Source organism: Drosophila simulans, chromosome 3R (genome assembly GCF_016746395.2).
Source record: "Drosophila simulans strain w501 chromosome 3R, Prin_Dsim_3.1, whole genome shotgun sequence".
Lineage (NCBI taxonomy): Eukaryota > Metazoa > Arthropoda > Insecta > Diptera > Drosophilidae > Drosophila > Drosophila simulans.
Genome location: NC_052523.2, coordinates 13966836 through 13992270, shown reverse-complemented (window position 1 = coordinate 13992270; position 25435 = coordinate 13966836). Strand labels below are relative to the sequence as shown.

The 25435-nt window shown below is 42.3% G+C and overlaps 1 protein-coding gene across 5 annotated transcripts; it reads right to left on the bottom strand.

Annotated features, from left to right (window-relative positions):
• Window positions 1-1606: 1606 nt before the first annotated feature.
• LOC6728421 (mucin-5AC) lies at window positions 1607-21348 on the bottom strand. 5 transcript variants are annotated; one of them, XM_039294936.1, is made up of 7 exons: window positions 21254-21348; window positions 18850-19370; window positions 13116-13693; window positions 7957-8191; window positions 6808-7502; window positions 6136-6241; window positions 1607-2905 (listed from the first exon to the last, which is right to left on the bottom strand). In XM_039294936.1, exons 2-7 carry the CDS (start codon window positions 18908-18910, stop codon window positions 2595-2597), a joined length of 1986 nt encoding a protein of 661 aa, XP_039150870.1. In that variant the 5' UTR covers window positions 18911-19370; window positions 21254-21348; the 3' UTR covers window positions 1607-2594. The 5 variants fall into 5 exon arrangements, with proteins under 5 accessions (XP_039150870.1, XP_039150871.1, XP_039150869.1 ...); XM_039294937.1 differs by having other exon boundaries at window positions 18850-19379; window positions 21126-21344; XM_039294935.1 differs by having other exon boundaries at window positions 21126-21344.
• Between the last annotated feature and the right edge of the window lie 4087 nt (window positions 21349-25435).

The following is a 25435-nucleotide window of genomic DNA, read 5'->3' as shown; positions in this document are numbered from 1 at the left end:
CGGTGTAATTGGCCAACATTTAGTTTTTAAAACTGACTCGGCACGATAAAAGAGCAGCGAATAGAATGCAAATATAGAACTTTCACGAAGGGAAAGCAGAAGGATAGGTGCGCTGTGACATTCATTGATGGAGTTCAGGGCCCAAGCCATTTCCTTGTCCTCATTGTCATAATCATCATCAGCCTTGGCAACCGCCAGCCGGCAAATTTTGTGCGGCAATATGCAAATTAACTTAAATGTCAACGTTGGTAAAATTTTTAAAACGACAAACGCAGAATACCGCCCGAAAAAGGGTGGCGAACGTGGTCGGCAGCAATGGTAGCAATGTGAAGCTATGGAAGCAGTGGCAGCAATGGAAATTCGTTGGATTTGTGCACCAAATACAGGGACGAGCCAGCAGAGAGATGGTGACAAACTGCAAACGTCAACCAATTTTTTGTGCCCCCTCTACTTTGGTATGTACAGGAGCTGGGGGTGAGTGAAACTCGGTGACAATGATGTTAACTAGAGTGTGAAAACTATGATTGGCTGACAAGCAGGAGCAGCAAGGAGCCCAGGATGCGGAGTGCGGAGGAGGGTTCGTCCCATGTACAGCCTGATTTATGCCATATTCTTGCTCATTTCACCGCTCAGGGGTCGTCACCTGCATCGCACCACATCGCCTTGCCTTTCTCGACTCGTCGTCAACCACTTTTGCGTACGCTTGTTGAAACAAATGCCACAAACGATTTTCATTTTCATTTTTTCACTGGCCCACCGCTTACACCATCCGATTTCCTTAGATAATCTTTAAACGCACTGAAAAATGCATTTCATTGTTAAAGCTGCCAGATTTCATATTATCAAATGGACATGGGTTTTTCACTTGCCTTGAAAACTAAGCTATTTAGTTGACTAATTGGTTTTATAGCCGCACAAATTGGAAAGAGAATAATCAAATAAGTAGTCATACCTGGTTTCTATAATTCCATTAAACAAAATAGCATTTATTAGGCTTAAAAAAGTAAAAATGAGGTAAATTTCATTAAATGAAATAATTTGAATAAAATGCGGGAAAGTATAGTTTAAAATTCACAAAAGGCCATCGGCTGCCGAATTGAGAACTAATAACTCGAATCCACAACATATAACTCGCACAGTTGGCTTATGCATGGCCACGCCCTCTTCCCGCCCAATAACCACAGAAAATTACTGCTGAATTCATTTCAGCCAAAGTTGCCTGCTGGGTCACGGGTGGAAATATTTTGACATCCAGTTGGTTGGCCAGGCTCCCCGGTTTTGCATCAGTTTAATACGTTGTTAGTGCGAATAAATTGTGTCCCTCTTTTACCACCCAACCTCCCCCTCGTGGTTTTTCTGGACTGTATGCCATGGATGAATATTTAACAAACTTGTCTGAAATTCTGAAGCGACGTTTGCATATGTGAGTTGACTATGACTAGACCAAGAAGGTAAGGTGGCATGCATTTTTACAGAATTTCAGCTCAGTGGGAATTTAATTTGAAAAATGTTTTTGTTTGCCAAATGGTTAGCACATGTCAAAAGTAGCATGCAGATTTAGTTTTTAATGGTATTTAAACTGATTTCAAGAAGTAATCGATTTGAGTCCGTTGAAGAAATTTTATTTTATTTACTTGTATTTCACTTAGTTCTTATGGCTTAAGAATTATTGCAAACACTTCATTTCGTTTCAATTGATTTTCATTTAATTTTAATTTTCATTTGCATTTCCTTAAAATTTGGTGTTGCAAATCAAGTATACGCAACGTTGGAGCAACTCCTTACAATTCTGTTTATTTAGTTGATTAAGTTTTGGTTTTAGTTTCACATTGGGTTTTTGTGGCTTGGCTGCGTCTAAAATTTAAGTAAGTCTTTTATATACTAACTAATGTTTACATTAAGTTTTTTGGCTTGCTTGGGATATTTATTTGAATAGAACGCAGTAACACCCTTTTATTTACACTCGTATTCAGTATTCGTTTATCATTATCCTTTATGCATAAAAATGGATTTTAAGTCTTAAAAAATCAGGGTATTCATACAGATATCATAAGGTATACATACATATTTACAATTTATAGCTTAAGGAAACCAAAGAAATTTGAAATTCATTTGATACTCATTCAATCGTGCTACATGAGCTGAACTACACTTTTGATTTTATTCCATAAAATTCCCTTTGAAAATTTGTTAGTGCTCTCAAGCCTTATGAATCATTTATGATTATTTAACTTATATATGATACAACCATGGCAGATTCCAATTGATTAACGTAATGCAAATGTTCTTATCTGTTAAGGGCGAATTCTGTGCATTCTATTTACACAATTCTTGCAACTTTTCAATGAAACTATACGATATGGCGGAACATAAGCATGAATCTCAATATCAATTTACACTCAGATGGGAAACAAACATGAATCGAGTATGTATATAACTTTAAATTATTGGCTTAGTCCTGTATATATTGCCTTGGCGAGGGTGTATCTTCCTTGCTCTCTCTCTCAGTTAATATGTAATTAAATCGAGTAAAATCTTAAGTCGTAGCTTTAATGCGTAAAATCCAAGTAACTAGGCGATTGCCTGAGGACAACTCAAGTCTTGTCCTCGGCCACTTTGGTGGCACTAATTGAGCTGCTGACCCTGTGGAAACTGGCCCCTGATTTGGGTCCTGTTTCCCCTGTCACATCTGCTGTTGCTCCGTCGCCTGCGCGTAGAGGCGATGTCCTTGTGGTGGCTTTGCTGGTGGCATTCGGCTGGCAGATGTCCCTGGCCAGTGCAAATTTAATAATCCACAAAAGTGTCAGAAGCGTTGAAACATTCCGCCAGTGCAAATAGCCGTGACATCCAATTAGCGCACTCCAGCTGACACTGCCCGACTTAATGGCCGAGGCGGAATATTCACCTGCCGATCAGAATGGTATGAAACAAGTTATTTGAGAGCACAGAGCGATGTGGTATTTGCCCCAGCACCAGCATAAATCCCGTCATGGTTGCGAGAAACTAATTCAATAATGACACTGCAATCCGCCCAATTTCGCTGGCCCAAATCGCACCCAATCCGCAGCCATCACAATCAATTTTTGACTAAAAATTAAATCCATCCAGACACTTCCCTCACAGTTTGGCTAAACTCGAATACGTTCGATTGGATAAATAAAGTGCCCATTGTAATTAAATATTTCTATTCAAAAATTGAACAGCAAACACGAGTGGGTGTTTGTGCGTATGCATGCGGTTTATTTGCGCCCACGTGGGTGATTCGTGAATTTCGTGTATGGCTAATTCAGCTGATGGATTTTTGTGGCATTCGCGTGAAATGCGCACATGGCAAATATTGATATGCTACCGGCGTTGCCCCGAAATGAACTAAAAGTTGCAAAGCAAATAAAGCCGGCACCTGATACCCGCGCCACTCATTAGAACTAAATGTGCACCGAGCACTATGAAAGTAATATATATTGAACACTAATTAAGAATAAATTGAAGGTTGAGTTTGCAGAAACTGACTTTAGTTTAATTAGCTTATCAATTTTCAGTCCAGAACTCCCAAAGTTCCCATGGCAATAAGGAGTCGACAAGTTAACCACAACTATTGCAAACTAATTATGGGTATCGCTAGCTTTCCATTATCCTTCCGATATTAATTACCAAAACCACTGTATATAAGCGACGGCAAAGGCAACAAAATCATGCGAGTCATCAGAAAATGGGCCTAAATCGAGCTGTGGTTTGCTGAATCAGTTATGCAATGCGTGGGCAACTTGTCGAATATGTATGAAATTACTTATTTAAAATAATTAAACTTGAATAAATTTAAAAGCCAACCGCACGCTGACATTGCCACTTCACAAAGCGCAGGGACGAGTTGCGAGTGAGTAAGCAAATTAATTATGCCACCGGATGGGGCTAGGGCCACCAGCCTAGCTGATTAAATAAATCACAGAGAGCGAGAGAGAGAGTGGAGTGCAATTAAAATAAAAATCCCTGAATAAATAAATGATAATATCATTAAGTTATTAATAATCATTTGTCATGACACAACGCTGGGCCGGCGGCAATACAAAAATTGTAATATGCCACAACAATTGTGCCGCAGCAATGACATTAAGTTTATTAACCTTTTCGCACTTGCACACGATTCGTGGAAAATGTTATTAAAATTATGTAAAATGCGCAAAGTATGGGCCTCTTCTGTCTGAAATTTCATTATTGTCGGGCACTCAGCCAGGCTCCCTCGCACACACACGCCTACGCCCACACACACACTCGTGTACATTATATCTCTGGAGCATTGTTTTTCATTATCCTCGGCTTTAACATCCTTTTACACGTTTACCTAGCTTAACGGCGGAAAAAAGTCGTGGCAAGTGGGCTGCGAGCCTTTCTTTTATCTGCGTCAATTAGTCGAATATTAAAAATACATTAATTCCCTGTTATAAATGATGTTTGCTCTCGCCCCACATTGCGGCCATTTCATAGCAAATTAAATTGTGAATTTATTTTTAAACTCGCGACGCAAAATTCTTTGACGATTGTTTGCCCTTTCTGACCTACGCACAAGTACTTTACAGACAGGTCGGCGTTTTTTATGGCCATTATTCGCTGCGTGACAGTCCTGCCAGCAGCTCGCACCTGTCTGCCCCGAAAATCCTGCTGCGAGTCCTTGTCCTCCGTCAGGTGTCATCAGTCACAATCGCTCGGCATTTGTTTTGCCGGGATCTGGGACGAGTGCGGGTTAACACTCGGCACTGTCGAATCATATTGTCATCTGCTGAAGTGCCTTTAAGTAGCGTGCTCCAAACGGAGAGCGACAGGCTACAAATAGCAGTCAAACACAAACACAGACCTCCGACGAGGACGAGGACATGTCGGAGTTGACAGCCAGGAACGGGAACTGGATCAGGAATAGAAAGGACAACACAGCCGGCGGTAGAGATATACAAACGATTTAAATGCAAGCGGAAATTTGTGGCAGCCACAGCGCACAGTCGAAAATTATGTGGCACAGCAGTCGATGGCATTTTTCAACGGCTTAAAAATAAGTCGCAAAGGAATGCCTTGTGTTATTATATTTAATGCGAGCGAGTTGGACTTTATAATATTTTTTCCTTTTCAAAAAAATGATTTGTTGTGCGGAAATGAAAAAGTTTGTTATTATTAAAAGGTAATTAAAAACAATCGAATGTGGTGGGAGATATCGTATGAAACGGGCATAACTATATAACTCGCTTTTTCCTCTTAATAAACTCTTTAATTATCCTGCACAAAATATAAAAAAAAATGTATTGAAATAATATGACATGGCCGTGGGTTAAATAATATTGATGTTTTTACTTTTAACCAATCGGTGGCCGTTCAAGCGTTGCTTGTTATTCCTAAGGTTTTTTTTGCCGTGTAAGCCAACCGAGAGGCAAATAGAGCAGAGTGAGATGAAAAATCGGACAGATAGCTAACCATTACGTAGCGACATTTATAGGTCAGTCATCGCAGTCTCCGGCATCACTGTCATTGTTGCAGGCGTCCTTGGTCCTCGGACTCAGCAGTGTCCATGTTGCCTGGCGGACATTGAGCAAATAACGCAATTGTGGCCATTTCGAGATAACAATAAAACTGCAACTGTTCCTTTGCTTTTACCGACTCTTTCGGTTTGGGCTTGGGTTGGGTTTGGGTTTGGGTTTCGGTTTCATTTCGTTTCGTTTCGCTGCCATTGTGTTTGCCATTGTAGGAAATTGTGTAAACAAAATAAAAACCACTCAAATGGCTGGAACAGTGGTTTGTCCGGGGACAAAAGGAAGTAACAAACAAAATTTTGTTTAATTTGCTGTGCTTTCGGCGTCTATTTGCTGTGGAACTTTGTGTTTAGCCTAAGTTCAATTTACGTTCATAATTGGCGTGCCTGTTTCTGAGCTGACTGCCTCACTGTGCGGATATTTCGCGAAAATCAAAAGTCAAACCAAACACAAACGCATCCGAATAAAATTCAATTAAGCTAAATGAAAACTTAATTCAATTGCTCAGCCGTACAGACAGACACACAAACAGTTGAAGCCGTTGCGCCAACGACCCCACCTCATTTCCGCCCACCACCCACCACCCACCGAATCACCCGCATTACAAGCCCCGCCCCCTTACCGTTCAGCACGTGGAGCACAATGGTGCGGGGGGCACTGTTCGAGGGGCTGCACGTGTAGTTGCCGGAATCCAGTTTGACTACGGCCGGAATGATGAGAGAAGCCGTCTGCAACGATATAATAAGGACACACTCAGGGACGAACAGGCAAATAGAGATACAGTCAGGATTGCTTTGAACTAAAAACATATCAAGGATAAACTGAATTCAAGCCGCAGAACAGCTTTTAAATGTTTAAGACAAATAAGATATCATTTAAACAAATTCCAACGTGCTTAAAAATTTGTCGGTCTTTATCATAAAAAAAGATATCAGATATAATAGCTAAGGAAACCAGAAACTGAGGGATTTTCCTTTTTTCTTTCATTATTTAAACGGAAGTGCATATTTCATTTTAAGGACACGCGACTGTATTCACATTACGGAAATATTATTCATCAGCCAAGCCAGCCGTCATACGACATCGAGTGTGGCAGACGCTGACTGCTGGGGCCGTATTAAAAATTATAATTTGACAAACGTTGACAATAAGAATTTAATAAAAATTATTTTACCCGCCGCGCGTTCACGCCCATTTGCGTAATGAAAAGGCATTTAATGGGAACGCTTTCCAGCGGGCAAATTGCCAGGTGGGCGTGCCGGATGCGAGGGGCGGAATGCGGTAAGCCACTTACCGTTATCTGCTTAATGAAACTGCTGCTTGGCAGCATGGTTGTCGTTGTTGTGGCCGCAGTTGTTGCCGCCTCAACCTCCATTGTTGTCAGCCAGGTGCTGGTTGTTGCCGTGGAGTCACCTGTCGCAGCAGCAGTTATGCCTGCTGCAGCTCCTGCCGCGGATGCAGCAATGGTGGAGGCAAGGAGTCCTGCTCCTGTCGACGTCCCAGAAGTCGAAGACGTTGCCTCCACCTCGGTAAGCAGCTGAGCTGTTGACGTCTCCGTTGCAACAGCCACTCCTGCAGCGGCTCCCAGTTCGGAAACATCATTCTGGGATATGGCATCTAGAATATATGAACGTGTTATGGTTACCAGGCCATTAAGCGTCTCCGAGGATGTGGCGCCTCCTGTTGATCCTGTGGCCGTTGTCGATGGTGTCGCTGGCGTTGTGCTGGTGGTCGTCGTCGTGGTGCTGGCGGTTGTTGTTGTCGTTGTGGTGGTGCTGGTGCTGGTGGTTGGCACTTCCGCTGGCAGATCGATTCGTTCAATTTCCGTACGCCAACCGCGACGATTATGCAAATAGATTTGCTTCTGATTGTAAAACCAATTAATGAAAAGCGGCGGCTCCAGAGCCTGGCTAATTATGCAACGCAATTTCACTTGACTTCCGGCCTTCACATGTCGCGTTGACTCGCCAATTAATTCGGTTTTCGGCTCTACAAAGTCAGAGGGGGTTAAAGTGAGACGGATGCAGTGAAAGCAAGGATTCACACACATGGATCCACAAGTTTGCTCTCGAAAGTGCAACGGTCATTGATTTATTGTCACTGCCATTGCAGATTTATATGGTAGGTGTGGTCAGGGGTTGGATTTGATTTTGGGTTTGGGTTTCAATTTTGATTTTGGCTTCGGTTTTGCCGGATGAAGGACAATGGAATGTTTGGCCAGCATTGTGGTACTGTGACTTCTGACAGCACAAGTATAGTCTGCAGTTTACTAAATTATTTGTCTAATAATAACTGAGAACCAAATTGAAGATTCGCCAGATTCAATTAGACCGTTATACCCATTCGATTAAAGCATTAACTTATTATTTAAGCCAATAAATATGCCATTTCACGTTAGCACATTTAGTGACCCCAAAAAGTATGCTAATTTCGGATTACTCACCCACAATACGTAGATGGACAATGGCACTGGCCTTGGGCTCCGTGGACACCTGGCACTCGTAGGTTCCTTCGTCCTTCAGCTGCACGTATTTGATCTGGAGCGACCAACGTTCAGGATTCGGCGAGAACACGGACTGAAAGCGCTGATCCGCGATGAAGGTGGTCTGGTCTACGGTGAGGATGTGGCCGTCCCTCATCCGAAGCCAGGATATCGGCTTCTTCACCAGCTGCTTGACCTGCCCAAATGAGACAGCAAGTTTGCTTTCAATTATCGGCAAATCATTCGAATTGGGGGTTTCAATTTTAAAAATTAATTCAATTATCCCCGCACAAAAGCACTTCAAACAGTAAATCCCAGCTCCCCGACCCTGGGGCTTTGGTCAGCGCGTCGATGTTGATGATGACGATGATGATGATGTCAGCAGAACTTTGGCTTGTTTGCGATGCCCTACCTCAGCTGGATATAATTTGGTAAGCTTTACGGGGAGAATTTGGTAAAAGGGGCTCGTGGATCGCTGGCGGGGCAGTAAACAATCACGATAACAAAACGACGATTCATTTGTGTCAATAATGCCAATAATAATTTAGTGGCAATTTGCCCGGGCAGCCATCGTCGAGCACCAAAACAAAATAATATCCATTAAATTGCCAGTCATCGATACGGAAGTGCCCCGTAAACCATTTCCCCCCATTCCCCAGCATCAGGTATTTATTAACATTTAAATACAGACAGCAACTGGCCTGACTTCCTCTAATTACACTGACCCAATACACAAATGGCCTACCAGTTGAACGAGCCAAAACTGAAATCTCGCAAATTGTCACTGCCAACTGCCCCCGTCTCTTCTCTCAGTGTGATTATCGGAGGGGGGCTAACTATTGTGGTAACTGGCCGAAACGAAGGCGTCGTGACAGAGGCAAATGACTGTCTTTGAACCACTGTCATCAACTACATTGTCGGTGTCAGGGCCCAGACAAGGAGGAACTCCAAGGACCCGGCGACGACGACAACGGCAACGTCATGATTAGATACTATAATCATTTGCGTTTTATGTGCTTGTTGTTGTCGCCATTGTTGTTGTGGATGTCGCCAAGGAAGTGGCGCTTCAGATGCCCCACATTCGCACACCCAGCCACACCCCCAGTTGAACAGTCGAGCTGTTATTGTCGGTTGAGCACGTGCTGTCAAAAGCCATCTTCTTTAAATGAATATGAACGTCTCCGCTTGGTCGGCAAATCAAAGCAGACGACTGATGTGCTCAGACACCTGAGTCGTCTGGTTAACTAAATGATTAGGAAAAGCGGGCATTTCTCTTCTGGTGAAATTGTGAAATGGTTCCACTTTATCAGTCTCAACCAGTAGAAGTTGGATTCTTCAAAATTACTTGGTTTTGACAGAAAGAGTTTGAGGAAAATTCTTTAAAAATTCCTTTTTAGTAAACCATTGTGCGAAAAGTAGTACCTAAGTGTTATAATTTTCGTTTCTACTGAAAACTTGCAATAAGTCCTTAAGGTCCCGCTTCAACTTACAACCTTATGGGAATACGCGTTCTTTAAAAGTCCATTAAGTTAATCACTTCCTAGTGTGTACATACACATGCAAAATTGGCCCACAAATCTGCGAAGAATCGAAAAACTCATCGATGGAAGCCACTGTGCGGTGTGAGAGTTTATTAAATTTCGCCAAAGTCTCCGCCAGGAGTATCCCGGCTCTAAGGACATTATTATCGGGTCTGAGCATCGACATTATACTCGGTATTAAGTGAAGATGCTTATCCACTGAGCCCGATGGGCCTGGGCAGGCAGCCAAGTCAGGACTTCGTGTCGTGTACGTGGCAAGTGAGTAAGTAGGTCTCCCCTACCTCCACCTTTCGCCATTCGCCAATCGCCAATCCGCCTCCTTTGTCCTTGGGGCTGACAAATATCCCTGTGTGGCTTGAACAGGTTCCTCCCGCCTGACATTAGCTAATTTAAATTTTCGCCGCCTGTGGAGATGGCATTTTATTCCACCGTAAAGTGATGGCCCATCGCCAGCAATCAAGATGGCCCAATGTTTGCCATTTAAATATTGTTAATTAGTTTTAGCTGCAGCTCAAACTGCCCCAGAACTGTATCAACCGCTGGAATCGGTAGATCCGGGTGGCCCCAAGTCTAGAAAGTGCCATATCCATATCCTCCCCGCAATGGCTTTTATGTTCCCTTGACTGTCGTCTTCGCCACCATACCACCACACCCACACTGGGAGCATCCGCGTGAGCATCGTTTTCCATCACAGTCGAGCAGACAGCAAAGTTTGCTCATAACATTGCGAATTTTCGTCTAAACTTGTTTGCAAATAATTTCTTTTATTTTGTTTTGTTGAATCTCCTCTGTCTTCACTGGCGCGTCTTCCTCTTTCTTTTCACACAACAATACACCTCAAAGTGCCTGCTTTCATATCTTCACCAGAACAACACAGCAAAATACAAAAAAAAGGCAAAATACAAAAATGAGAGAAAACTTTTCGCTGAGTTGCCGAAAAAAAACTCAAGAAAAGAATGACAGCGCCATGGAAGGGAAAGACTGTCGATTCTGGCTAAAAAATACTCAAGTGCTTGCAGGCAAAGCATTTTTTGTGGCTTTCCTCCCTTCGTTCGATTCGTTATCCTTCAGCTGCTTTCTTTGTAACGCCCACGGTCTCAAAATGTATTATTAATTGATTAGGTTTAAGCAGATTTGAAGATTATTCCGCGCATATAAATATATATATTGCCAACAGCCACGAGCGAATTTGAGAATATGGGATACCGGAGATTGTGTGGACGTATTCAAATTATCTGATAAATATTTTACACTTGATTGTTTTTCGATATCGATATCGAGTGGGGAAAGTTCATGGTTGAGAAAGCATTTTGCCGGTGGGGAGTTGGCAAACTTATTTAAGCTTAAATGGGTTCCAATAGTTCTAAAATTCCAGGGGGGATAAGCTGGAACTAAATTGTATTTTTCGTTAGTAGCCAGTGGATGTAAAAATATGTAAAATAGACTGAAAAAAAAAACTCTCAATAATAACTAATTCCTGGCTAAATTTAAATTTAAATCTTGCGACTAGTTTAATTGCAATAGTTTTCACCTGGCTAATCAAATGTTCCTTTTTTTATAAGTTAATGCAAATAAGTTGAGATCGAATCGAAAGTTGATTATTTACCCTCGCCATTCAGTTGCATCATTTAATTAACTCGGCACCTCGTCATACGATAGATTCTTTTTCTTTGCACTACAATCGCTAAAAAAGCTGAATAGAATAAGTTGGCGTCTGCAGCCGTCAGTTGGGCGGAATACTTATTCCTGGAACTTTGGGTTCCGCTGCACGCCTTGGCAGTAATTTCCTGTCCAAACAGTAACCAGTAAATAGTAACTCTGGCAGTGGCAGCGATAGAATCCAGCAGCGCCAATTATAATTTGCAATGCGAAGCGCGGATATGCGGATGTGCGGATGCAGTGCGCGGATGCAGCAGGCAAAGAGCCAAGGAACGACGGGTAACTAAGTTATTAGCGGATGCCAGGGCAGCTCACTCGACCCCTCCCCCCCTCACTCCACGCGATTTCAGCGTACATAAATGTGCACTTATGTACTTAGCGGATGTATAAACGTACATAGTGACAACTATTTGGGTCATCGTTTTTGAGGAGCTCCTCGCTCGGATATTATGATTTTTTGTTCAGTACTTCGCAACGTAGTGAAAAAGATATAGCTCTCAGAAAGAAGTTTTTATACATTCTTTTTTTTGGCATCATTAGGCAAAACTTTTCAGTCTCTTCCTGCGAACTTTATACTATATGTATCTGGAATATCCCAAGAAAGGACTCTGGAACACGAATTCAACCTACATTTTTAAATTCATTTGTTATTACATAAATGTTAAACAAACGTATAGAGTAAAAGGTTTGCTGAATACAATTAGTGGAAGTACTGCAACAAACAAAAGGTTCAAATTTTTGGAATAAGTTTCATTACATTTAGTAATGGTTTGTGAGATGGTTTTATAATTTCACGTGATTTCGTTTGTAAGAAAACTTTGAAGTCCCCTCTATCCAGCAATATATATAGTTTTACAAATTTAAAATTTTATCCCAGTGTATCCATCTGCTTATGTATGCCCTTTGGCCAGGGCGTGGCATCGACATCGACATCAGCATCGGCAATTTCCGGTTTTGTTTTCGTTCAGTTCCGACAGCGGCCAGCGTAAATTAGTTCAAAGCTCTAAAATGGCGAAAAAAGCGGAGCGGAAGTCGGGCCAATCGATGCCACATCCCTTGGGATGTCGTGTTCCTCCGACTTCCGCATTGCCCCCCTGATTTTTGAACCGATTGAAGGCGGGAAGAGCTGTAGTATCAGCTGCTTATTATAAATTATCAATGATTAATAAAAATGCTCCTGTAAATATTGGCACAGCCAACAATTTGCTGAACAACTTCTCTCTGATGGATTGCTTGGTAAACAAAGGAGCATGAAAGAGTTTGCTTGAGGTGGCTGATTGAATTTTCAGGAAATTTTCCAGCCACTTCTACCTCAAATTTCCAACAATTATACTTTGCAGAGAATCCTAAGCTCACGTTTTGGTTTGGCAGCGTTCTCATTTCTCGATTCTGATTTCAACAGGGAAACCTAATCAGGTCCCAGTGACTAATTAAAGGTAGAGTCATGAGGGAATTCACACGGTAAAAAGTGTGTTATAATCTGGTCGTGAATGAAATATTTTTGAATTTAGTATCAATTTTTATTTTATATAAAAATGTTATTGTGAACCAACGCTTTGTCATCGAATTTACAAAAAACATTCAATTACAGACCATCTCTTTAGATTCATCAATAATTGATTATCTGTTTAGAACATTGGTTTTCTATCTCAGTTTGATGTTTTTAAAAACAACAAATATTTTCCCTACACTTGTTTTATTTGCTCATGACTTTCTATTTGACTATCGTTCTCTAAGTTTCCTGTTCAATTTGCTGCTTCAAAAAGAAATCTTTGCTTAAATAAAAAATGTTTATAGAAATTCATTTTGTTGAACTGACTATAGGGAATTTCTTTCACCTAGACTTAGGCCCCGTTAATTTGTTCACATTTCTGTGCCCGTTAAATGGTTTTTTTTTTAGAGTGTAGCTGCTCAACTTACATTGCACGGCAGATAGGCATGGGTGCCCGCCTGGCTAATTATTGTCTGGTAATCATCTATTGTTGGCGGTGGCTTCAGCGTTGTTGTTGGCACCGGACGGCGTGTTGTACGCCTCGTTGTTGTTGTTGGTGTCGTTGTGGCAGGATCCATTGTTGTTGTTGTCGCTGAAGCTACTGCTATTGGGATTGAGGGGGCATCCCCAAATGCCGTTCCATTCGGGGCAATCGAAGCTGCAGATGTGGCGTTGTCCTGCGTGATTCTATAGCTGTGCTGGTCCTGGACATTCCGATTGCTCATAATCAGATTCGCCTCGAGGGCAGCGGTCAGCCTCAGTCGCTGATCGCCATTGTTGCTAATGTTATTAATGGCCACATTGTTGCTGAAGCGATTCGGAGCCGCTGCATCCAGAGCTGCAGCCATTGTTGGCCTAAATGCGCTGGCTTTGTCCAGCGTCTGGGCCATTTGCGTTGTCGCCGGAATTAATGCCTCGCGCCTTGATTGAGTCCTTTGAAATGCTCGCCCATTTGTTCCATTGCTGTTTAATATTGATGTCTCCTCCTCCGCCTGCCCTCTGATGGCTGGATAATGGGAGAAAAAAGGAAAATGAATAGGTTGTGAGTGGAAATTAATGACTTAGTGTTTTGTTTTCTGTCCGCTGTCCATTGTCCTTAGTCCTCTGTCCCGTGTCCCTTTCCCTGTTTCCATCTCTGTCCCCCAGCTCCGGTATATATATTTCAAATGCCATGATCCCCATTTATCTGGAATACTCGTTACGACAATTAAAACGATTTACGGCCCCCGACGTTTTTGTTCAATAAATTAATCTTCATTTTTCGGCAGCCTACCTCAGTACCGAAATTGGCAAAAGTTTAAGTCGAGCCTCAGCGAAAGTGAAATTAATTAGCTAATTAAGAACTTGAATTGATTTGCATGTACTTGGGATGAAGTGGAGTGAAGTGCCCGTTTTCAACGACAGCAAAGTTTCGTGGAGCCTCCTCTGGCATGACCAAAGCTGGTAATTGGTACTAAACTGCTTTTTGGTAGCCTTGGCAACTCATAAGGCGCCAATCGTTGAGTAGAAGAACAACTGGTTCACGGCCAATGCGCCCCACCTGAAATCGCAATAAAGTATTTGCGAACATCGACTATAAATTATATGTCTGTGACACACGATTCGAAAGCTTATGGGGCTACCCCGAATGCAGATTGCTCGTTGCAGCTTTCCATACACTGCAGCGCGTAAATTCTGCCAAATTGGCACCATAAATTTCGCTCGAAACTTTTCGAAAGTCAAACACAGCCACCGAACGCGAAAGTAAAAGTGTGTGGGTGAGCTCTAGGGGCTCTGGGAAATACTTGGCAGTACGTTGATAAGAAAGTTAGCCAAAGATGGGCCAAGACTTTGACTTAAATTGTATGCAACTTTATGCACTTTACTTACCAACTAAAAAGTGTGTAATATGCATTTTGGTAAAAGTGAATAAATCGAATGTCGAGATTAACGAGGAAGTGTGTATTGGGTTTGAGAAGCAAATATTGCTCATGCATACTAATTTTATAATACTGAGAAAACGTTTACATATTTTGTCTGCACACACACAACATCTTGCGAATCAGTCCTTCGGCGCCTGGGGATATGCAACAAATTTTTCCAAAAAGCTTCGCTTTCTCTTACCTCCCATTATTTGCAATGCACATCGGAGTGTGGTGTGTGTAACGTAGTCTTAATTAACTAATGAACAGAGATCACACAGATACACGGGAAGAAATGGGAACCATCAAGTGCTCTTCGCCAGCCATTGAATCTCGAGTGGAATCGAGCAAAGCCGAGAGAAGAGGAGTCGAGCACTCCGGCATTTTCTAATCAAGTTTAGCGTATTTCGCCGGGCTCAAAGTAGATGCAAAACTCTGGAAGTCCTTTTAATGATTCCGGCCAAGTCGTGCGTGTGTCTGTGTGGCTCTCCCTTCATCCTTCTTGCCCTGCCTGTCTGTGTGTGTGTGTGTGTGAGAGCCTGTCTGTGCGTCTGTGTGTGTGTGTGTGTTATCATGTTTTATGTTTATGCTTCGTGTACGTGCAATAAAGATAAAGCGATTGCATATAAAAACTTTTTAATTGCCTGCACTAATGATGCACTGCAGCCAACTTGATTATAATAAAGTTACAAAAATTCCATTTCCCTTCGAGCACAGTGGGCAAGAAATTTCTGTTGAGAGTGGAAAGCCTAAGTAGCCAACAATATTGACTTAATAATGTTAAGGTGGTGTTATTTTAACCCTAAACATTTACCTAAGATAAACAATTTGTGTACCTAAAATAGAGAAAAGCCAATGTGCTGTTTAGAAATATTATTTTATATATATATTTTTTTAGAAAGTTTGCGATTAAATCTAATTTTTGTCTCTGCTTGTAACGTGTCTACAACTTTTTCACTTTATGTTAAATTCCCCCACCGATTAAAATAAAGCTATTTACATTAACTGTAATTAAATGAAGAACTTCTTCTTTCGACTTTCGTAGACCACTGTCAGATGCTTCAACTCATTTGCCCGCAAAACATATAAAAACCAACAGCTGCCGTCTGGCGGCTCAAGGACCTCGAAAAAGGATGAGGAATTCGCCGCAGTAAGTGGGCGGAAAGATGGGCGTGTCGGCCAGCGATGAAACAAATCAAAAGAGCATAAAAAAGTGCAATAAAACAAGCGAATTACTGGGAAACTGGGAAGTCCGCGGCACAGGCCGAGTGCAAAGAGAGAGAGAAAAAAATGAAAACAAAATAATAAACTGAAATTATTACGAAAAAAATTATCATTTAGGGCAGCCCTGCATGGGGGGACATTAACGATGTTTGGGGACAAAAAAAAAACGAAGCTGGAAGAAAACGCGACAACTGGCGAAGCCTTAAAAAAATTTGCTTAATCTTTGCGCGCCAAAACAGAGGAAAAAGTCGCAAACTAAAAAGTTGTAAAAACAGACACGAACACAGCCCCCCCTCTGCGCCCTACGCCACTGTAAAAACAAATTGTGCGCAAGGATAAAAATACAAAAATAAAGAGGAGACACAAAGCGATGGGGTGATGGGAAGGGAAATCAAGTCGAGCACTTGACGGAGGACGGAGGAAAACTTGCGTAATGAGCCTGGCGAGGGCGGGGGAAAAGCGGATGGGGAAAACGAAAACTCTCACACATAAAATGAGCTTCATCATGCAGAATTTCATTGACTGGGGAAAGCGGGGGAAATCGGTAGGAAACGGGGGAAAAGCTGCTGGGACTGCACGGAAACTTGAGATGCCGCCTTACACTAAAATTAACCGAGCAGGCAGGCAGGCTCCCAAGTCCCGCGGGCATTTTTAGTCGAAAGTGTTTTAATCAAACGCCTCTCTACACTTTCATCGGCCGGAAGCGAGTTGAGTTTGCCGGAGTCCAAGTTTGTCTGCCGCTGTTATTGTTGCGAAGTTGCTTGTTTTTGTTTGTGTGCTTCTGTTATTGTTATGGCAACAGTAATAACAACAACAACAGCAACACAAAAACGACTAACTATGCGAAAAATCGCAACTGAGCAGCGGAAAATGTTTGCAAATTTAAAATAATAACTTATACGCACTTTTCAGTAGAAAATTCAACTTTTTCGACAATCTCTTCTTTGGCTGCGTTTAAATGTCCTTCGCTTTGAACACTCGTTTTAAATGCTATCCTTCGTATCCATATGTTTGCCTATAAATTACGTCCATTTAATTAATGACTGCCAACAAATTGGCCTTAAAATACTATGCATTTATATCTGGAGCACACAAAGTCTAAAAAAAATTATAGCTACATTAATGTTTAAATAAATCCATTATTAAAGAGAATAAAACAATTGGCACAAAATACATAATTCCTCTATTTGGTTTTACTTAATATAAACTCAACTAATGAGGCTTTAAGCACGTATTTCTTTCAGTGTGAGCGCCTGCAGGCTGACTGATGTCCTGGTCGCGCCTACGTTGTGTCCGTCTCGGCCTGACAACATTTCGACACTTCTCCTAATTATGATGGGCATGTTGCCTGGATGGCATGATGAGGCTAATACCGAAGCTGATGGTGATGATGATGCTGGAAATTGGCTTAACACCAAGGCGCCCGGCCGCAGCCATGGAGCGGCGTAATCTGCCCCCGCCGCCAGTTCGAGTTAACTCGATGCCAGGAGGACTCTCGGCCGGACACTCTCATCAAAATGCCAGTCTAGTTTTGGCCCATAATGATGACAACACGGATGGCGAGCAGAAGGATGGGGCGGAGAGGCGAAAACAGGCCGTAACTTTGTGTAATAATTGTTGTTAAGCGTTTAAGTCGGGCATGCCACTTTGGCGGCCAACCAAAAGGCATCTCGTGGGAAAATAACCCGAGACTTGAGCAACTTATCGCTACCGCAAGGCTGTACGGCCCAAAAGGCAACAAAGGGGGAGTTTCGAGTGGTCGGAGTGGCCAGGACCTGCAGTTGAGTTGGGTTCGCTGCTGGTGGAGGCCCCTTTTCAGTTGCCTTACTTTTTGCTACAAGCATTCAATGATGCTCAACTGGGCAGCTGAATTTGATTAAACAAAAGTAAAAGTTTTTAACTTTTTTCGCTCTTCCACTTTGCGCCCACCCCAACCACCCTTCTGGCCCACTTGTTACCCAGATTGTTGTTATTTCCCGTTCAATTGGCTGAATCTCCTCAAGCGTTTCGTCAATCACTTTCATGGCCAAAAGAATCGAACAGCTTGCGAGAGAGGAGGTAAATATCAACAAAAAAAATACGAATAAAAGGGGTTAAGCAAGGGGGTGGATGCCAAAGTTGCGAGCTTTTAACACAATTTAAAGCATCCAGAGGCGCCCCCGCCATAGTTCGCCTTCCAGGGAAATTCGGCCTTGCTGCAGTTTTTTTCCAGCACACACAAAACTTTTCTATTGAAAAAAACAAAATTCTGATAGGGCAGGAGTGCAGCGTTTGATCGAGTTTGGTTCATTGATGAAAATGTCGAGAGTCACTTTCGTTATGCTTTAGTTTTAACTTTTAGTTTAGCAATTCCTGCCTTTTCATGTTGCTATTTTGATTTTAATTACCTTTTTCTCTCTCTTGTTTCCCCTTTGAATTCGTTGTTTTTATTTGCTGAAAATTGTTTCGCAAGGACTCGGTCAAAGCGTGTTTTTAATTTCCCTTTCAAGGAAAAGGTAAAAATCGTGGACAATTGGGGAAAACCATTAATTAACAGGGAAAAGCATTCAACGGATATAAGCGATTAAAATGGTTTTACTTAAGTTACTCATTAAAATTATTTAAAAAGGTAATTATTTTTCAGACTGTGGATGCTTCTTTAGCCAACAACTTCTTTAATACAATGTAAAAATCTGCGACTGAGTACACAAATTTTTAAAAATATTCCCAGAATGAGTTCCGATGCATAAAATACCAGCATAATTTAAATTGACCCTGACAAGTCAGGCAAAAAATTCCCAAGTAAAGCCCCACGCCCTTGCGCACCTTTCTTCAGACGGTCTGCGCTAAAATATGCACAAAGAACGAAAGATGTACGGCAGGCAAATGCCCTAAATTCGCCCACAAAATGCTTTTAAGCCGCGCATATCAAATTGTTTTCCCCGAAAACATGAGAAAAAGATTCAGCGAAAAGGGGGAGGCACTGAGCTGGTGGGATAGTCATTTAATATGCGACAAATGTATCGCAAGAAATAATTTCATATTTGACGCAGCTTACCCGGCAAACAGATGAGCAGGGCCAGCAAGATCAGGCGCCGCGGCATCTTGGCCAACTCCATTAAAGTGCCAAGCAAATTGATAATCCTTGCTCCGTGTCGAGTCTCGAATTGGACGTGTTTCGCGCCCCGAGCTCCGCGTATCGCGTATCTCGATTCTCGAGCCGCGTATCTCGTTCCGGGTTCCCGATTCGGTTCCTTGCTTCGCGGTCCTTGGCCAGCTAAATCCTGTGGCCTTAACTGGGTCACATTGGCTGTCTGGCGGCGTTGGGCCGCTGAAGCTATAGCTGGAGCTGGAGCCTGTGTAAATTTATCCCCTGCCTCGGCGGGGATTCCGAGTCCAAATCCGCTCTTGTTGGATGCTACTGCTGCTGTTGCTCTTGTTAATATCGCGTATACGCCTTGACACGAACTGCTGCAATATCTTCTTGTGCTTCGCGTTGCTGGCGTTTTCTTGGCACACAAAATCGCAGGGTTAACATATTTTCAAATTGCACTTGCACGGTAAGCTTGTCGGGGCAATCTAAAATAACTAAAAGCTGAAAATGTCGTAGGGGAAGCTGAGCGGCACAAGAACACAACACGTGGCCAATTTTAAATATTCCCACAATGTGCCCGTCGAGCTGGGCCCCATCCTACATTTTAGGTCTTGTATTCCCATATTCTCTGGCAACTTTGGCCCCACCGGCTCTTATGCTTTCCCTGATTCCTCGGGCCCGTGTCCCAGTTTATGGCCGGCATTTTGCGCCGCGTCCTGTTTTTGATATGTTTGTGCAAGTTTTCGGATGGCTTGGGTAATGTGGGTGCTCTTGGCATTAGTTGCCCTAACGAGGTGTTCCCATTTCATCCTAACATTTGCAAATCTGTTCGCCGTGTGGCATAAAATACATAAAGAAATGATTTTTACATAAAGAGAGGAAAGCTGAGAAAATTTTAACATAATATGCAAAATAATTCCTAAATGAAACCAAAAAGTTAGCTTATAAATATTCTATAAACCTTTAAGTATAAGTTATCAAATGTAATCTTTACAAGAGTTGACCCATCTGGGTATCATGAAAAAGTAACCATGGCAGCTTTTAGCGATATCCTGGCGAATTTGGTTTTCGGAACCGGAACACATGTTGTGTAAGCCTGAGCTGGGGCATTCCATTTGACCAAGCTCAGTTGCCGTCGTTTGCTCGGTTTCCCAGCTACTGCGGCTGCTTGTGTTACCTCATCTTTCTTTTACGCCCCAGACTATTTGGCATTAACGAAATTTATTTATGCGGGTGTTTAGTGGGGCGTAAAAGGAGTACATATGGCCATCCCGTCCGGGCGGGCGAACACGCCCACCGAGTCCACTTACGGATGCAGGACACGCGCAGGATGAATTGAAAGGATTCTCGATGGCTAGCCAAGGTGTAGGTAGGTCGGGCTGACTGGCTGGCTGGCTGGTTGGCTGAGTCTGGCCAAGAATAATGATTTAAATGCTGTTTTGTCTTTGCCAACAGATGGGCCTGAAGGCGCACTACGAGTGGCAGTCGGGAGTTTGAGAAATGCCAGGCGTACATAAGTAATGGCGGTGGAGTAGGTGGCCCAATGAAGCGTTAACTCAAATGTTAAACAAATGTAATGTTCCGGACGACTGGGCCGTATTCCCTCCATAAGGATAACGATGGAAACGAGTTGGGTTGGACCTTGAGCCAGAGCTTGGATAACACAAATAATATCAAATTGATTGCACAAACAAAACAGCAGCGGAAGTGTAAATGATTTAACACAATTCCTATTTCTATTCGCATTCCGCATCCTCGACTTTTGACTGTTGTCCGTCTCGGTCGTCGTCTTACTTTTGGCCTGAGCCATCTGCTGTTCAAACACTCAGACTTTTGGCCCATGCTCGACGGAGTGGAAAGCGGGAAATTCCCATCTCTTGTAATTTAGTTTATTTTGATTGCCGTTCAGCTTCGCAACTGGGTCATTAATTCGTTATTGTTTATGGGTTTATCTTTAAACAGTTTTTGTGGTAGGTCTTCTTCAACTGTTTGGTAACAGCAATTAAGTTCAACGGGTTGCATAGATTTATTCTTTCAGTCATAGCAGATCGGAAAAACTAATTTATTTTAATTTTTAATTTAATTGTTGATTTTAATATTTTTAATGTTTATTTTAATTAGAATTGTGATCCCTAGTCTTGATCGCTGTGATATGATAAATATGTTTATTCTTTAAAATTCTTATAATTTGTTTAGGCCTTCCTTAGTTAAAGTTCACAAAACTATTTTGATTTCCGTACTTATCGCTTGTTTTCGTTGTAATTTATATTTAGGCTTCAATTTTATTATAGCACTTAATGTGTATTTTGTTTACGACACAGGTCCGATCACTGTATATTTTTGGGCAAGATCCTCTTTCAATATTAACCATTTGAGGCTCTCCGTGGAGGCTGTTTAATCTGCGTTCGGCGGCTGTGAAGCGAGAAGCGACCACGCTTGGCACCGGCTAAAAGTAAACTAAGCCAACTGACGACACCTTAACAGGCCAAGTCAATCGGGCCCGAAGTGAGCCGAAGAGTTTGGCTCGGTGGCGTATACGCAATATGAGCTAACAGCGGAAGAGAAATTAAACTGATGCTGTTAGCGAGCAGCACAAATGCCGGCCAACATGTTATGTTAACTCTGCAAAGTCTGTCAACGAAACAAATGCAATTACACGGGTAAACTGCTCCATTGTTATGGGGCATGTTTTATGCATTGAGCAGTTAGGCAAATTACTCATTTGGATTTTATGTAAATTTTCAGTCAGTGAATGCATAAACCCCGAGTGAGACCTAAATTATCCTGTAAGCCTAGTCATTTTCGTGGCAAAGGGTAAGTGGGAGGGAAAGGATGCAATCATAGCACCGTTTATGGCGGCTTAACAGTGCGATAACATAATTCCTCATTAACGTCGAACCAAAGGCGCCTGCACAATGCTACAAAAAAAGTGCTGGCCAAAAAAGAGGGGCAAAAACAAAGCGGATACGAACGAAAGTGGGGCAGCAGCAGCAGCCAGAGAAAACCGCATCTTGGACGGATATACCATGGCAAAGTGCAAAGCACTGGGATAACCGAGGATATTGCGGGCTGGAAGGAAAACAAAGGACCAAATTATAATGCAGACGAACAGGACATAGATGTCGCCGCGAACTGCAAAGACATTCGCGACTTTGAAGGGTGGAGTTCGGTTTCGAGAAGAGTAAAAATCGCGAAAAAACTAAAGCTTTTGCATAAAATTCAATTTGTCGTGTGCAGCAGCCATGAATATGCCGAACTCCGGCTTTAAGCCGAACCTGATGATGGTCCCACGGCTCCCACTCCGCCCCCTGGGCGTAACATATGCGCGAAATTACTTACGTAGTGCTGTCAGTGACAGTTTTGGATCTGGAACCACCCCAGCGCCAGCCCGAAACCCAATTCCAACCTCAGCCCCGACCTCAGCCCCAGCCCAATTTCCATCCAATCCCAGCCACCATGCCGAAAACCCCACAAAGGCTTGTAAAACAATGGCTGCATATATGCAGAAGACACATTCACTTTTTAATGCGGCCCCGCCCACATACACAATTGCGAATATTTTTATTGTTTATGTAGTTAAATAATTGAACCACCCACGGCCACACACACAATCATTGGCAAATTAAAACGATTTTTACATATATTTGCGCCTTTGTTTTGCTTTATGCAGTTGTATTGAAAGGCCCGCAGCTAATTGTTTTCCATAAAATATAACTAAAAGAATTACTCAAAAACATTTGCCCGGAACACGGACATGTCGAGAGTTCATTATAGGGCTATTATATGGGCTTAGTAGCTTAACTGAACAAATGTTTGCCCTGTCAAATTTGTATCTAGTCGACTATTGAGTGTTGTCATATGCAGGAACCAAATTAGTTTCTATGAATAGAGCATACATGATAATAGTTGTTGAAACAGAAATATTTTGCATTTTAATCATGTTTCAGGGACATTGATTACATCACTTTTTCAATGTACTACTATTCCCTCTACCCCTCTTATTTCTTCACCATTCCCAGGTATAAACAATCGAGCGAATTATCCTTGCCAGTTGGAATGAAGAAAAATTTTCTGCTTAGCTCTGCAGTTCACTCAATAGAACTCAATCATGCAAGACCCTTGGAAATGAATTTCTCCTGCCTTTTGCACACCTTTCACTTTTTTCTCACAAGTCATTAATCACAGTTGTTGAAGGAAGGGTGGTGGGAAAAATTATAAAATTACTCAAAGGAGCAGATAAAAAATTGGATAAGAATGAACCGCCTTAAATGGGTCGCTGGAATTAATGCGATTAAATTGGACAAACGCCTGCTCTGCTTACAATGGGTAATCAAATTAAAATCCAAAACAGGACATCCACGATTTCTACAAGGAGGATATATGGAGTCGAAGATTAGACAGGGACTGAAATAAGGTCATTGTTCGAGGTTGGATCCTAATTAAGCTTAGTGTTGCCAATAACAAAACTCCCTTACTATGTTACCAGGTTTTATTAGAGGAAGTTTAAGCTGTTCTCCAGGTGAAGTATATACCGAAAATCAGACTGAAATCACTGCTGAAAATCTCTGGCCAGGAAGAGGCGCATACCAGCCAGGAAAAACATAAATTTCTGGGAAAAATGTTCAACAGCCGGCAATTAATTCAAAATTTATAGCCAGTCAAGCACTAAGGCATCATTGTCCACATCCCGGCACATCCATCGTGTCTGGCTAATGTGAACCCATGGGCGGTGTTCTGGTCGGGATGAGGGGGTCGTTAAGGGGATAATTCCAATTTTGCTGTTGAGAGGACCATGTCGGTTGGAGGGGCTGTATACTGTGTAACAAGGGACCGCATTAGCCGCAATGGCCGTGTGTGACAGCTGGACGATGTCGCATATGAGTAGGAGTAGGAGTATGCCGGTCCTGACTGTGTCATTTATGCATTGGCGACTGATTGATTTGGCACACTCTGGAGCCCCTCAGCTCGAGGGAGTCAAGTTAATGTTCGACCAATGTTCCTGCGGTCGACAGCAGCTCCGTCCTGAAGTGTTGATCACTGCACTCGGAAAAGCGCACTGAATACATAACTACAACAAGTGATGAACTTCATAAAAATGCGATATTCAAGGGTTCAAGTAATAGAATATTGCCTAAACACGGGTATATGTATACCGTTCGCATATAAGAACATTGTAAACCGATGTGAATAGAAACCACTCTCATCGTTTCACAAACAAGAACCATTTCAATTTGGTTCATTTAACCAAAGAGGATAGCATTTATGGCAGTAAGTGCAGAGGGAAAAGCGAATGAAGCCTTAAACAGAGTTCAAATGACAGTGAAAATCTTTCTGCAAATCCTCCAGGCAACAATTACACATTTGGCTGTGACTGGGACCTAGTTGTTCTGTGCTGGCATTAATGCGGTTAGGCTGTGTAACCTTCATCCCAGTCGCATGAGAATAGCCGACTATCCCCCTCCGGAGCCACACCCTCCCCCCGCCCAAAAGTGCCAGGAAGTCTAAAAAAGAAAATTCGTTTTTTCCAGTTTCGGGTAGCTGTAGCTGTGGCTGTTGTTTTGGTACTGTGCCACGGCATCCTCGGCATGACAACTTCACTCTGTTGCTCCATTTGCAACATTTATGCGATTTCGTATGTTGCTGCCTGTCGGTTGTATCTGGTGTATCTGTGTGCGGGAGGTCATTTTATTGTTTCCAGACAAAATGGTCAAATGGGAATTCAGCTTTTAGCTCAGCTTTTTTGGTGCTGTGTGTGTGTGGGTAGCCGATAGATTTAGATTGAACTGTCGAACATGTAACTGGGTTCTGTCCAATTCTGCCCATATACAAGCCCAACAAAAAAGGGAAACTTTGGGAGATAGGCCAACGAACCAGTCAGCCGACCAGCTTAAACAATGCAAATGATTAGAATAATCGCCGAAGGTGTTTGACTCAACCGGACTTACTTGCCCCATAAACACAAATTTCAGTTTGCCGCAATAAAAGTTTCCATTTTGGCCCCTTTCGACCGTTTTTACGACTCTCGATTGTCTTTTGCGTCGGGACAGATCAAAATAAATTTCATGGGCTCATTTTTAAATGGAATCAAGAAGGGATAGTCTTTGTATTTAAGCTTTTAAGGAAGCGTAAGCAGGAGCACTAAATTAAATTATTCATTGATAAATTTCCAATTATCAGAAGTCGCCAGCTTTCTCGGTACAAAAGCAGAGATGTAACTCTAATTTATGTCGTTTTTTCGCTGACAAAGTGGGGGAAATATTCATTCATTTTCCCCGTTTACAATCGTCTGTATTTATGTCCCACTCCCTTTTGGAATGCTAATTTCCACGTGAAAATTTTCGACGCGCTTGCAAATTAGGTTCTGTGGCTGGGGTTTTCGAACCAGCCATGCTGATATGTCCAAAAAGTGGAAATGGTAGATTTGTTTTGGTTGCATTAATTTTGCACGGAACAATTTGTGACAACCTAGCCGTAGTTTGGCTCTTTTAACCCTATTATAGCATTTTAAAGAACGTAAAACCTTTGGTTATATGTTAAAAGGAAATTAGTA

Bases quoted from the DNA above. Each gene is read 5' to 3' on its own strand.
- LOC6728421 (XM_039294936.1), bottom strand. From the start codon at position 18,910: ATGGAGTTGGCCAAGATGCCGCGGCGCCTGATCTTGCTGGCCCTGCTC. The intron at 13,694-18,849 runs GTAAGCTGCGTC...CCCATTATCCAG, and splicing joins CCTGCTCATCTGTTTGCCGG to CCATCAGAGGGCAGGCGGAG. The intron at 8,192-13,115 runs GTAAGTTGAGCA...TCATTTGGGCAG, and splicing joins ATGCCTATCTGCCGTGCAAT to GTCAAGCAGCTGGTGAAGAA.